We start from the raw sequence: 15,757 nt of genomic DNA on the forward strand, positions 1-15,757 counted from the left end.
TATAAATTTACTTTTCTCCTTTAGCAAAACTGAAAAGAAATTACTGATTTACTAAACTGTTGCTGTAAATCCGTATAATTGTAAATCTGTATAATTTTGTCATGCAACTACAGAGTGCACATGTTTGTGTGTGTGTGTGTGTGTGTGTGCACATATATAGTCTGAATTTTTCTCAGTCATCTTCAGAGTCCTGTGTTGTCTTTTATCATTGTAGCCTTTGTTTGTAAAAACTGAAATACTTAATGTGTTTTCATTTCTCCCATTTTAGTTTGGTTGGAGGACTGCTGTACTCATTTCTAACATTCCGTGGCAGTGGACAAAAGCAGGCAGCAACAAACTCAAGTGTTTCTAAGGAATCTTTTGACATTTATTCCCTCAATGAGAAAACAGGAAACCATTTTAAAAACTGTACAGTAACTGATCCAGAGGAAGGAGTCAGATAAGAAGAGTGCTTTTAAAATGTCAGGGTGGAACACTTTTCTTTACAAAGATGCCAGGCTAAAGCAGAGAAGCACCTGTATTATCTTCTGTAAACACAGAAACCTTTGCCATCTTGGCACATTGAGCTATGAGACTCTTCAAAGGTTGACATCAGCCATATTGTCAAGAGTGTTGTTGGAGGGGGGATGTCATCATGTCATCCCTCTGTATGTCTTGAATTGCTTGACTCTTAATATTTGTCCACTTTCATGTTTTTGTCAAGTGCCAACATCCAATTCAATTATTAGAGCATCTCTGATGTATCTGTTTACATACACCAAAAAAAAAAATGAAGACTGCTGTAGAGTTCAGCTAATCTGTGCTACAGCCAAGTGCCAGGGCAGTGATATATGACTGCTGCCTAAGAAATTCCTTCATGTGTGAGCCTCATTGTCATATACCAGAAGCCAATGACTCCAATCACTCAGGAAGCAGAACCAGGGTTGCTAACTACTCTTTCCATCAGAGTGTGTAGCTTTACGATACATGAGCTATTTTGTTTTCCTAGGATGCATCTGGTATGTCTGTTGAAATTAAATAAAACAAATGGATTCATTATTAAGGTTGGAAGACAGGCATACTATTACCCATCATTTTTAAATGTTAATAATTTTGATTCAGGAATGAGTTGTTTACATACTAAGTATACCACTCAGAGTACTCTGACTTCCCTGTTGTAAAGGAGCAGATGTGGAACCAGATACTCCCTTTGAAGTTACTAAAGAAATTTGCCTTCAAGGTCTGTGTGGTGCAATAAGATCAATCTGGCAAGGCAACCTTTGCTACACTGACAAGGCTTACAGTTTGTGTTTTTCTTCTTACATGCTAGAGTTTCCCCACATTGCTTTTACTATATTTGCTAATGTTGATAACACTCAGTGCAAATGGCATCCAGCCATAATTTTTTCATTCTTTCTTTTGTTGAATACAAGGGTAATGATTTTTGAAATACAGTTCAAAAATTAAATATATTGTAAATAAGTAATATTATTTTATTTAAAAATAACCAGTGATCATTGCTCAAACTTACCCCGATAATTTAGCAAATTTCTAGTAAGTAGTACTGTATTGAAACATGCAGGAATTGGGTATAATGGATTTATAGACAGTAAGAACTTTCTTTGAGGAAGACTGTTACATTAGTTTGACTTCTAATATTTCCACTGACATTTTTCATTCAATAGACGCTCTTCCAGGAATGTTAGTGCATTGTAAAGTACATTTCATTCCTGCATACATGTGTTATTGGCCAGCATGTTACTTTCATAAATACAGCATTTATCTCATGATATCTTCAGTTCTTCCAACAGATTAAAAACTGTTAGGTGTTCTATTTTGTGTGCCCATCACATGTAACTGTTAGTTGAAATCTGAAAGCCTTTATAAGTCAGATGTAGTTTTTTTTTTCTTGTTTTCACACCAGCATGCATGGTAAATAATGTGTAGTTTTGAAATGAAAGTGGATAATTTTTAAAAGTTTACAGTTGGCTCAAGTCTTTGCCAACATAATCAGTAAACAGATGTCATTGCAGTCATCAAGTGGCACTACAAAATGTTCCAGAGTCCAATGCTTTTGAGGACTTAAACAACACAATAATTGTACACTTTTGTTGGTGTTCACAGCACAAATAAAAATTCCTTAAATCCTTAAAAGTCTAAGAAGGTTATAAAAGATAGATGCCAGAAGAGAAGAGAAGGGAAGATGAAAACTTTTTGAGGAAATAAGGTTCTTGTGAGAGGCAAGAAAGAAGGAACAAAAGGAGAAAATGTTCTCTAGTTTTCTCCTGCTCCTCAACCCACAGTCAGACACTTCCACTACAGGGTAAAAGCATTTTACAGAGAGTAAAGAAAAAGGAGAACATCACTTCTGGGATAAAAGCAGTGCATGTCCCCTACAATGAGGCAGGTGCCAGTGAAAGGTGATCACTTAACTCTAGTAGTCACCTGCAGATATTTCAAAGCTGTTCACACAAGCCTTCACAAACTCGTTTAGCTATGGCATGATACTAAAACATGGGCAATCTTTATCATATGTTTTCTCAACACTTTCCTGTGTGTTCTGAAGGGTATAAAATACTTTCCGTAATCAAAGTACCTCACAGAACCACTGGTGGCATTCTTTATTTTCTGTCATCATGCAAAAGTTGTTAAATTGCTTGACTTCATTTTCCATTCTTAAATAGTTTGTTGTTTTTGGCCTGACATTTGGCAGTCAGTAGTCATTTTTGATCTTTATTTCGTCAGTCTTGACAGATGTTTATCATAATGTTTATTATTGAAGAAATTCATTATATAAATTGGAATTTGCTGGAGGCAGATATTAGTCAGGCCCAGTCTTTTTTGGCCTATAGCTATCCCTAGGGACAAGCAGATACATTTTGTGCCATAGTCATTAATGAAAGCCTAGCTACGAAAGAGTCTGTACCATATGCCCCACCAAGTTCTTTTTTGCTGTCTGAAGTATGTGGTTATTTCCCTTTGGTGGCTCATTGGTCATTTCCTAGGCCTCTGACTTTGGCAGTGATAAGTACAAATAGTCTGTAAACTTTATTCTCTTTATTATAATAAAAATATGTCTTTTGTATGGTTTTACACCTTTTTCTGATGGACACCCTAATGAAAAATATTCGCAAGTCTTCACTTTGTTGTCAGATTCCTCCAAAGGACCTCCATCTACCGTGTCTTTCCTACCCAGGATAAAATGAATACATAGAGTATTTTGCCAACTTCAAAAAAAATTAGGTATGGCAGCAGTGAGCTAATACAAACCTAATAACTTTGTTTTCAGTCGTTCTCCTTCCATAAATCAATAGCTGAAGTAAAACATTTGTCTGAAAAAATATTTAAAATATAAAATTAAAAAAAATATATATTAAATATTTAAAATATAAAATTTAAAATATATATATTTAAAAAAAATTAAAAACTGTCTCCTCCTTTCACAGAATAAATGTAAAATTGTAAAGCGTACATTGGGTGCTATAGAGTGGCAGACATTGTTGAATATGTAGTGCAGACCTGTTGTTACTAAGTGAGTTTTTCTTTCAGATCACCAGACATCCTGATACCTGCTTTGTAGGTACCAGTTTGTAATTTGTGCTACTGTTTTACTCCTTGTAAGAAAATAAGCAAAGAGCATTAATTCCTGACTGACTCTGATTTTGCATTGAGTGTCTGTGTGGGACCTTCCTGATTGGTCTAGTTGCTATTAAGGTCATCTGCCCGGAAAAGGCTACAGCAGGCCTATAGACCATTGCATCATCTGGAACAAGATTGATGATTAAGAAAGAGCCTGTGACCTACTTTTCATCTTGGACTGGTGCTACTGTTTTGCTTTTAGTGAGAGAAGAAGCAAGGGTCCATTGTATTCCAGCAGCTTGAAGCTATGGTGAGACCAGCACTAGGAGTAGCCAGGTATTAGCCAGTTAGGTGAGTCCCCACTGTTTATCATTCTTGACAAGGCTAATTCTTTCTTTTCAGTAAGTACTGTATGATTAGCTACTATCTAAGCTAACTTGAGAATATTTCCCTAAGTACTTCATCTGTAAATCATCAGGGTCTCTTATAGCAGTTTCCCCTCAAGTGTTTGGCAGTGCCCTATACAGATGCAGGCACCTTGAGCTGACAGTCTAGAAATTGACTAATGTTTACTGACAGCAGCTAATTTTCAAACAAACTAATAAGGTATGTGAGAGATATATTTACACAGTGCCACTGGAGGCAAAGCTTACACATAAAAGCACTCCTAATGTCATTCAGGTTGTCAGTAATACACACCCTGCACCCATCACACACAGCACAAAGCAGACACATGGACCCACATTTGCTGAGGCACTTAAATGTATCCTTACTAACTGCAAAGACCTCCTTTGTGAAGCACACATAACAAATGCCCTCAGCAGCCTCAAATACACTTTTTCAAAACACCCACATCAACATATACAGCTACATCTTATGGAGTGTCTACTTCTAAGCATACAAGGCAAGCCACCACACAACCCAACATTCTGGTCATTGGAGACTCCATTGTGAGATGCACTGATATCCCTCTCATGAGGCTGAATAAGGAGAAAATCACGGTCATTTATCAGGGACCAGGATCCACCATATTACGCAAGCACTCATGTCAGTGGACCACAGGTACCAGTATGACTCAGTCATTGTCCATGTGGGTGTAAATGACCTGAGACATACCTTCTTAGACTATATGAACAGACATGTCATGGAGCTCCTGAAATACGTGTCCCAGGCTGGTATGTGCCTAGCATTGAGGAGGATTCTACCTTCTCAAAGGGTGATGCTAAAATATGAACAGAAAATGATTGATTTTAATAATTGATTTAGTTTCTGGTGTCATTCTAAGGGGGGTGCAATATTTGTCAGCATGGAAGGAGATGGTCAACAGACCACACTGCTTTTCCAGGGATGGCCTGCACCTCTCCTCTGTAGGCTTTTGAAAATATTAGCTAAAACATCAGTCCCCAACCACCGGGCCGCGGACCATTTGGTACTGGGTCACCAGGCATGGAGTGAAACAAAAAAGTGAATATGTGTATGTATGTGTATGAGTGTGTTTATGTGTCTGTCTGCATGTGTGAGTGGATGCGTGCATGAAAGCAGAATGTGTGTGTGTGTGTGTGAAAGAAGAGACTGTCTATGAGAGAGAGTGAGCAGTGAGATCGATCGAGCCTTTATTTTACACTTGCTAAGCAGTGCTTTTTCTGTTTAGCATGTGTAAAATAAAAGTCAAGGAAACCAAAAAGTGTGTGTGTTTTTGTGTGTGTGTGTGTGTGTGTGTGTGTGTGTGTGTGTGTGTGTGTGTGTGTGTGTGTGTGTGTGTGTGTTTCTGTCTGCATGTGTGAGTGAATGCGTGCATGAAAGCAAAAGAGACTCTGTGTGTGTGTGTGTGTGTGTGTGTGTGTGTGTGTGTGTGTGTGTGTGTGTGTGTGTGTGTGTGTGTGTGTGTGTGTGTGTGTGTGTGCGTGAGTATACTTCTGAGTGTGTGAGTGAATGCATGCATGAAAGCAGAAGAGACTGTGTGTGTGGGTGTGTGTGTCTGTGTGAGAGAGAGAGAATGAAGAGTAGGAGTGATCCCTGGCAGCAGCAGCAATGAGGTTTGCATACCTCTCGACCATACCACTCAACCTCTCGCACAATAAATCTGGACAGAGGCAGAGATAATAGGGACAGATTTTAAATATTGTTGTTATAAACATAGAAAGTCAATAAGGTTGCCATTAGGCTTACATACCTCTTGACCATACCACTCAACCTCTCACACAATAAATCTGGACACATACCTCTCAACCTCATATAGCAAGAAATCTGGACAAAGCCAAAAATAACGGGGGGACAGAGGCCCAAAAATAGGGACACTTTTAAGTACTGCTGTTACAAACTTAAAAAGTAGATAGAAATACAGGCTTTGCATTAGCATGTATTTTCTGAAGGGTATGAAGTCTGAAACTCAAGTGTCTGTCATTTTCTGACTTCAAACCTCTATGAGCTGCCAGTGATTTGCCAGAAAACAGCAATTTTATGAGAAACAGACCAAAAATATGAGCCAAAAATCTGGACATTCTGCAAATATCTGTACAGTTGAGAGATATGCTGGACAGAGCCAAATAATAGGGGCATATTTTAAATATTTCTGTTGTAAGTTTAGAAAGTCAATAAGGTTGCCATTAGTTTTACGTATCTCTTGACCAAAGTAGATCAATATTATGCTGTTAAGCAGAATGTACACTTTTTTTTTTTGGTAATTATTTCCAATTGTCTTTTTATTGTACTTTGGAGCTTTTTTCCTCGGGTCTCAGCTGAAAATGGTCCTCTAGTCCAGTTGGGCCTCCCTGGTAAACAAACGTCAAATAAATAGATAAATATTATGCATTTTAATATGTGTGCACGGTGGCCAGTCCATGGAAAATTGTCTTACATGAAACCATCCCTTGATGCAGAAAAGGTTGTAGACCACTGAGCTAAAACATTGTCTTCTCACATATTGCCTTTTTTAGGCAATGACAAACTGAAAGTACATTCAACATAGCAAATCAAAACCAAGAATCGTCAGGTGTTACTATTCAATGCTTGGAGTCTACACAAGAAACTCCACTCCCTACAAGCTCTCCTGACCCTTGAGAATGCTGACATCTGAGCAATCAGTGAGACATGTTTTAAAGCCCTGGATAGTACCCCATCAGTGCAAGGCTGCAATGCCTTCCACACATTTAGACCAGCTACTCCACAGGGAGGGATAAAGGTGGAGGAGTCTCGGTTTACATCAAAAATAAGTATACCTTAAGGCTGGTCAAAAAGGATGATGTACTTGAGCTTCTCCATGTTCAAACCACCATAGGCAACACTGTATACCACATCCTTGCAAGCTATAAACCACCTTCTGTGACCCAAGGAAATCCATAACACGTATTTAAGCTTACTGGAAACACTCACCATCCACACTGATCCTGTATTCATGGATGATTCTAATTATCTGACTATTAACTGGGAATCATATATGACACCAAATTCCTGGATTCTGTAAACACAAACTCCTTTGACCAGATTGTCAATACACCAACCAGGGGCACAAACATCCTGGATCTGGTCCTCACTAATATTCTCTGAAGTCAAGGGCAATATTAGGGGCCTCTGGCTGACCAAATTTGCAGAGGATTGTAAATTAGGAGCAATCCTAGAATCCCTCACCAAAACTAATGTTCTCTAAGAAGGGCTGAAACAAATTGTCAGAGCCATCGACTAAAACTAAATGCCAAGAAATGCATAATAGTATTGTACGGTCAGCCACCCCTAGTAATTATCATATTGAAAACCCACCCCTGAGAACCAAAATCTGGACAAAGGCCCATGAAAAATAGGTGCAAATCGGTATGCTGATTAACATAAAATTTGAATACATAATTATGTAGTCCTGCCCACTCCAGTGGACTTGTGGGATGCCAACTTTTAAATGCAAACTGAAGAACAGACAACCAAAATATGATCATGAAACACAAAATAAGAAGAACAGTAGTGTTTTATTTTTATTAATATTTGAACTTGTGCAAAACTAAAATACAATATTCTTTTATAAAAAATAACATTAACTGGATGTGACTGCACTTCAGCCTTCTTCATTAAATAACACAAAACATAAACCAGAACAAAACTGTTTTATTTATATTATTAACATAAAACTTTGAACTTGTATAAAACTAAAATCAAATTCTCTTATATAAAATGAAATTTGCTTGTACTAGTCTACTTACTACTACACACATATAAAACAAACAAATTCTTTCTAACAAGTACTACACTGACATAAAATTTAAATAAATAAAAATTAAATAAGGTCTGGATTCAAAATTTGTATAAAATAAACCTGAAATAAATACAAATCAAATTTTTACCTGTTAACTAACTACTGAACTAATACAAAGTAAACTCAGTCACAGCTCACACAGTTAAAAAGAAATAAAAATGGCAACCAAATAAAATAACCAATTTTTTAAAGACTCATTCACAGACTATGGATTACTTAAGCAATAACCCATGCCTGGGTGTGGGTAATGCTGGATTTGCCCACGGCTGGTGTGGTTTGGTCATGAGGGTGAAGCCTGAGTGACCAAACAAAGACAACCGTGGGTAAATCCAGCATTACCCTCACCCAGAAGTGGGTTAATGCTATTATACAATGACATTATTTAAGAAAAAAAAATACTTACTTTTCTTAAATAATGGCATTGTATAACACCTCCGTGCTGCCCTTCCGCAGCTGTCCGGTATCCTGGGGCAGTTCTGATGTACTGCGCATGCGTATGCTTATGCAGTACATCAGAGCTGTGTATAGAGAAAGCAATGGAGAAAGGAAGATCTCTGCTGCTTTTTAAAGTTGTCTCACTATGTTAAACGAGTTTAACATAGTGAGATATCTTTAAAAAAAGTAACAGAGAAAGGAAGATCTCCGTTCCCTTTCTTAAAGCTGCCTCCAGCTTTAAAAAAAGCAAAGGAGAAAGGAAGAACTCCGTTGCTTTTTTTTTTAAAAGATATCTCGCTATGTTAAACTCGTTTAACATAGCAAGATTACAGCACTGGAGCTCTTCCATTCTCCATTGTTGCCTAACACAAAAAAAAGTAAAGACTTATACTAATGGAAAAAGTCCGGGCGACCGGACCTTTTTCCATTAGAATAAGTCGGATTTGCAACGGGCATGCTGGCAAATCAGCGTGTATGTTTTGGAATATTAATGGGGGGGTCATTGTATAATTCCTCTTGCTCTTCACCTTCTGCACTGATGGCCTCTGGTTCTGGTAGTGCTGCTTGGAGAGCATGTTCTCTATTGTAAGCTACAGTTGCCCTTTTTGCTGTTTGTAGAATTGGTGGTGGGACTTCCACAGAAAAACAGTCACAGTCTTCATTCATTTTGATTGCTAGTGATGAGTTAAATGTGTTGGCATGTAATGACTGCCTCAGCTCTGTTTTAACTTTTCTCACGATGCTGAATGCTCCCTCAGGTTCACTATTCGAATGTGGCAAACAAAACAGCATTAATATGAGCTGCTTAAAGAGAGGTATTCATTCTGCTTCAGGGCTTTGTAGGTCTGTTGACCAGTACTTGAGGAAACATGTATCTGTTTCAGAATCCTGGCTGTGCTGTTGCTGCGGCAGCTTGATGTTAACAACTCGGTATATGCCAAGCTCAGCCTTAAGTTGACTACTCTGTTCCCATGACTTGCAAAGTCCTAGACAAGTTGCAATGTTCGTTACAACTTATTTTATTTATTTTCATTTGTTAACCGGGTAGTGTCCAGCTGGGCCCCTAGGGCCCATTTTCAGCAGAGACCTGGGGAGAAAAGCTCCAAAGCAAATAAAAAATGTTTGTATAAAAGACTTTACAGCAAGCAAGGGAAACTTAATGAGTATAAAAATAATAAAATAGCCTGTACATATCCAAAATTAACAGTATGTCAAAAATTATACCAGTACAGAAGGATTCAGAGTACAAACATTATACTTATATGAATTGTAGCATCAGAGATAATATTATGCACAGAGATTTTAAACACTGTATAGAAATGAATAGTAAAGAGAAACAATTCATGGTGTCCTCATTCAACTTCAATGTGAAGATTTAATTTCAAAGAAGGGTTCAATATACTGCCAATATTTTGGAGTATGACATCACCAACAGGTAAATTCTTTCTCATTTTTAGGAGGACTGCAACATAAAATGCTTTTACTTGCTTATAGAAGGTATGCTCATTTACAGTACCAAATATGTCATCACCATTGTCGTGCAGATATTTTTCAACATCAGGTCCAACATGAAGGTGTTGCTGCTACAAAATATTATTGTCATCCTCAAAAAAAGAATTACTGGTGGTCCTGATATTACCTAGAAATTCTACAGCAGCACATGGCTTCAGTAACCTGGTTGCTTACTCCTGTAGAAGATGTGTGATATCACTGTACAGAGTAAAAAGTTGACTGCTTCTGGCCTGCACTTGCACATTGAACTTAAGGAGAGACTCCATAGCATACTTCAGGAAAAGGAATACAAGTTTTACCTCATGACTATTCAGCCATTCTGTTATGAGGTCTATTCTGTGTGACCAGGGCTCATACATTTGGAAGTATGATAAGAACACAGGCCACAGGTCCAGTATTTGCTTTACAACTTTATAAAGACTCAGTGAGTGGGGGTATGTCGGATAAGTACAAGTGGCTCAATGTCAACAAATTATACAAATTCGTTTAGCTTCTGTTGCCTCTGTGTACTATGTGAAAAGTGATTATAAATGTCTGGTATTAACTCTTCTACATATGATTTCATTGCTTTCAAACCTGATTTAATACAAAGGTCTGCTATAAGGCACAGGCAACCCATACTGAAGAGATCAGGACTTGACTCTCTTTAATTGTGACAGTGCAGAATTGTATTTACCAACCATGACTGCAGCATTATCTGATGAGTATGCAGCCATATTATTTGTTGGACTATTGAATCTGTGAAAACTTCCCATAAGGCAGTTGTATATCACTTCACCTGTACCTGACACACAAACGGGCATGTCTAAGAACCAAACAACATTTCTACACTTTGCCTGGTCAAAAACATCCAACCAGAATCACAAGGAGTTTAATATCCCCCATATCAGTGCTCTGATCTAAATAAATGTAATAAGGCTGCTTCCAACAAACTGCTGCTGCATCTTCCTGTTATTTTGGATCCGTGACATCATTTGTAATGCATGCACACTTAGGTGCCCCACAGCTCATCTTCTTCAACACTTTATGATCACTGAAGTGTTTTTTCATGTATTTCAGCAGATTATCCGCAGCACTAAAGGGTATGTTGTGTTCTGCAAGTAAGATAACAAATCTTGCTTTAGCTATTAATGCTTTCTCAGCTGTACTTGCTTTTCGGGCTTAGGTGGCAAACATGTCTGTTACTTTCCTTCCAGATGTGGCCTGCTTTGCATTTGTCTTGTGTTTCTCTGTATCCATGTGCCTCTGCAGATCATGGCATCCTCCATGGCCAATACTAATAATGTTACAGTGACAACCTTTACAGAATACATACCCTTGTCTAATCCTGCTCTCACTTAGCCAGTCGAATTACTTCTTCCAAGCTGCTTGGAATGAAGTCTTCTTTTTTGTTAACATGACCTGTTAAATAAACAGAAAACCTCCTCTAAGCATGAAGATATTGATTATCTTGCAAATTATTTTACTACTATTAGTAAAGAAATATATCACTGAGAGAACACCTAATACCTTTCCATCTTTGGGCGTCTCTGCTTCTGATTGCTCTGCATGGGTGATTACTGGGTCTTCAGTTGCACTGCTTGTGGTTGGTACTACTACTACTGCAGGTACAGCTTGAAATTAAGACATTCTTTTTTCCTGGACCTGACCTATTTGTAAAATGGAAAAAAAAAATACTTAACCCCATCTATGTATGACAACAGAAATGATGCTGAAAGCCACATTATATTACTAACAGAGATATTACTGAGAAAAGGTATTACCTTTTTCACCTTCAGCCATCTCTGCTTGTCCAAGTTGTCCCTTACATTACTTAACGGGGGTCCAAGTTGTCCCTTACATTACTTAATGGGGGTCAAGGTTGTTCTGGGCGTGTTTTTTTTTTCTGCTTGAGCCAAGTTGGGCTACAGGTGCAGCTGCAGCAGGTGTGGCAGAAGTACTTTGTGAAGTCCTGTAAAATCAAAACGTGGTATCATGCAGCAACCAGTCAGTGTAAGACACACAAACATAAAACAGTTTAGGTGAGCTAGCTGGCTTGGGGGGGTATGGTGATTATATTACATAACTGATGCTTTTGGCATCTTTACTCTTCAATCAAGTTCATTCAGGGTTCATGGCAAACACAGGAGTGAAGTACACATACACACACACCTAGTACAGCATTTACATGCATGATTTATAATTCATATGTTCTTCATAACAGAGAAAGGCAGCTGTATAGGCTTGATAGGCACTGTATGAAATGTCATGGTGGGACACAAATACAACAGAGAAACCTGAATTATGCTTACAGAAGCACGGACAGCTAACATACACACACAAGACATGTACCATACCATCACCAACTGCTCTACTTTAACTATATAAAGGCTACACATTACAGAAACTGGCCCATGTGATAGTGTTAGTGTATGTACTTTGTAAAAAGCAGAACACAAATGTTCTTAGTGTTTCACTGTTGCAGTCATTACATTTGGGTAATCTGCTGGCAGGTTGCTCTCAGTCGGCCTAAATTCCAAAGTCTTGGGTCCTGCATCGTTTGCTATTTCCTCTTCCATGACATCAGGTTGTCAGGGGTATAAAACATGCAGCTGACGCCATTTTCTTTAGTCTTTCTTACCGCGCGGTGCCCGAAGCAGAAGCATTTCGCAAGTGCCGGTTGGCCGACTACTGAAATATTCGAGTTTGAGTTTCAGAACCGAAGTCTTCACTAAAGCTAAGTACCTCGTTGGGGAAACTTTTTTCTTGCTCCATACCGATGTCAGAAAAAGATAATAATTGTATTACTTGTGGGAAGCAAATACCTCATAAGGATTTCCATTTATACTGTATTCCTTGCCTAGGCCCTGATCACAACGTGCCTGGCTGTCGGTTTTGTGCTAGATTTAACCAACACACTATTAAGCATTGGTATATTTTTGCCTCAAAGTATTTTGGAAACAGATTTAACTACCCAGAAATGTCGTCGGATAGCAATCTGACTACCGGAGTACATAAAAAAACGCAAAGAAAAGGACAGAGAGAGACAGTCAAAGTCCAAAACCGATGACAAAGCTTCTCCTAAGCCGTTTGCCGGTACTCAGTGAGGCGCTTTCGCAGCCCCTGATACCCGCTACTTTCGAGTTGCAGGCCCCTACCGACACCCATGTGGAGTCCGGCATGCCGCAAGATACTCAAAGTATTGGACCGACAGATGTATCTCCCTAGGATGGGTCTGGAGCCGCTGAGCAGGCACTGGCTTCTGAGGGTGTATTCAGGCCTCAACATTTGTATATCAAACCGATGACAGCTGCAAAACCAAAGACAAAAGCAACTTCTAACACTAAAAAAACGAAGCATAAGTCACATGCACAGGCCTCTATGCCTAAAAAACAGATGATCAAAATGGCTGAAGACCTTATTACCTTGATCAGGGGTACCCATCCCCCTCCAGATAAGAGGCCTAGGCAAGACACTGATTATGAATCTTCAGATCAGGTTTCTATTTCTTCTGATAAGGAATTATCTATACCTCCCTATGAGGATTCTGATGCAGAGGAGTCTATACCATCTGCATCACCTCCTGAGGATTATTCATTTGGAGAAACCTTGCATACTTTGAGTGAGCATTTTCACTGGGAGAGTCAAGATTTCTCAGAATCAAAAAAGAAGCTCAGGGATTTCCTTCTTCTCCCTCAGCACAGGCCTTTAGCCATACCCCCTGTTTTAGACATTGTGGATGATGTGTTTTCGGAGTCAAGCTTGACCCCTGACTCCTTACCTCTGGCTCCCAGCAAGCCTGATAGATATTACAGGGTCCCTGACTCACATACATTTTTATTTAGAAACCCTGCTGCTGATCCTGAAACTATTTCACAGGGTCAAAAGGGAGTTAAGGCCTCAACAGCAAAAAATCCTACCCGCTCTGACAGAGATTCAAGGGCACTGGATAGATGGGGAAAAAGGTTTATACATATGCAACCTTGGCAATTAGGGCCTTAAACTGTCAATTTCATATGCTCAAGTATCAACAACATGTTATGGGATTGCTGAAACAGAAAATGATGTTGATTTCTGAATGTGCAGAAAATGAAGAATTGCAGGAATTATTGCATGCAGCTGAACAGGTTGGAAAGCATACTTTGCAAAGTAGTTTTGGTTCCTTAGAGGCCTCCTGCAGGGCCACAGTTACTGGATCTGTGATTAGGAGACATGCCTGGCTAAAGGAACAAAATTTGCCTGATCATATTAAAGCTAAATTGCTAGATGCACCTTTACAGCATGATACTCTGGTATTAAGGCAGAAGAGTTTTTAAAAAAAATGGAAGACAAACCTAAGTCTATGCAAACTGTAAAATACTTCTTACAAGTGCAGCCACCAAGATTCAGTAGACACTGGCCTAAAAAGAATTGGTCCTTTCCTTTGTCAGACAGAGCTCAAAGGGGCAAATCCAGACACCCTAAGAGTTCCAGATACCAGGCACAAGATTCATACAGGTCAAAGCAATGGGGCACTTCTACCTCCAAATCTGGAGGAGATAAAGCACAAACCTACAGAAAACAGTCCCAATGACTTCCCTCTACCTGCAGCAAGCACTTATCTTTTGGCAGCACCCTTAGGGGGAAAATTAGCACTTTTTGCTCAAAATTGGCAGTTAATAACCCAGGACAAGTGGGTGCTAAACATAGTATCTCAGGGATACAGATTCCATTTCCATACTCTGCCAATGGCAAACGGTTGGCCAGATCTGCCAAAAAATCAATGGGCAGAGGCACATAAACAGTTTACGTCCCTCATGGATAATGGGGGCCATTCAGCCAGTACCAGAGCAGGAAAAAGGACAAGGATTTTACTCAAGACTGTTCTTGGTTCCCAGAAAGGACAAGGCCAGGCGGCCAATACTGGATTTATCGATTTTGAACACATACCTGGACATTCCAAAATTCAAAATGCTGACTTTGCAGCAGCTTCTGCCCATGCCAGGCCAGAATGCTTAGCTGGTGACATTAGACCTAAAAGAGGCATACATGCATGTCCCAATAAGACAATCCTGCAGAAGATACCTCAGATTCAAGGCTGGCTTAATGCATTACCAATTCTCTGCACTGCCCTTTGGCTTATCTACTGCACCCAGGGTCTTTACAAAGTGCCTGGCACCAGTACTTGCATTTTGCAGACAAAGAAATATTCAAATATATCCTTACTTGGACGACTGTCTCATTCAAGCAGAGAACAAGGACATTCTTCTTCAACACCTGGCGTTTGTGAAAAGTATTCTAACATGCCTAGGGTACACAATAAACGAAAAGAAATCACAAATGGTGCCCTCTCAAAAGATAACATTCATGGGTGCAAGCTTGAATACAACTGCCCAGATGGCTTACCTCATGCCAGACAAGCAAAGGCAACTGACTACTTACTTCAAACTGATGGCAACAAAAACCCAGTTATCTGCAAGACAAATTCTGCAGGCTTTGGGCTTCATGGCATCCTGCATCCTACTGATTCCATATGCAAGACTGCATATGAGGAAACTTCAATGGTACCTAAAAGGTTTATGGAGTCAACATTGTCACAGTCTGGAAACAATGAATGTTAAGTTGTCTATCTCGCCTTCATTCTTGCTGGATGGGTTCGGAGCCGACCTCGGCTCCGACTCGGCCACTCTAAAAGCTCGAGAGTTGGTTCCACCGGCTCGAGGCTCCCCTTATATCCCACAATGCTAGGCGAGAGTTACCTCAGATCTCGTCTGCCGCTACAGCTTCGAGGTTGGTTGCTTCTACCGGTTCCTGGTGAGTGTTAGCTTTTTATTCTAAAAGTTACTCCTTTTACCCCTTTTTAAGTTAAATTTCTTCTTAGTTAGTGTAGACCACAAATCTTTAACCCCGACCCTATTTTTTCCCTTTTTCCTTACTAAAGAACCTTTGGTTCTTCCTTTGGGCCTTAGGCCTTCCCCTCCCTAGTGGAGTGTTTGTGTAGTTTACTTTAATTTTATTGTACTTTAAATTCTAGTATTTCTACAAAAGTTATTA

General features: G+C 39.2%; 1 protein-coding gene across 3 annotated transcripts in view; it reads left to right on the forward strand.

Annotated features, from left to right (window-relative positions):
- Window positions 1-3,064, forward strand: part of SLC35D2 (solute carrier family 35 member D2) — a 649,758-nt gene extending 646,694 nt beyond the window's left edge. For 2 of the 3 annotated variants that reach the window (XM_044059523.1, XM_044059521.1), the window contains one exon: window positions 269-3,064. In XM_044059523.1, the coding sequence (XP_043915458.1) occupies window positions 269-443 (175 nt within the window). In that variant the 3' untranslated portion in view covers window positions 444-3,064. The remainder of the gene's footprint in view (window positions 1-268) is intronic. The other variant, XR_006363184.1, reaches the window with a different exon arrangement.
- The last annotated feature ends 12,693 nt before the right edge of the window (window positions 3,065-15,757 follow it).

Source organism: Protopterus annectens, chromosome 17.part0 (genome assembly GCF_019279795.1).
Source record: "Protopterus annectens isolate FY-2018-M chromosome 17.part0, PAN1.0, whole genome shotgun sequence".
Taxonomy (NCBI): Eukaryota; Metazoa; Chordata; order Ceratodontiformes; family Protopteridae; genus Protopterus; species Protopterus annectens.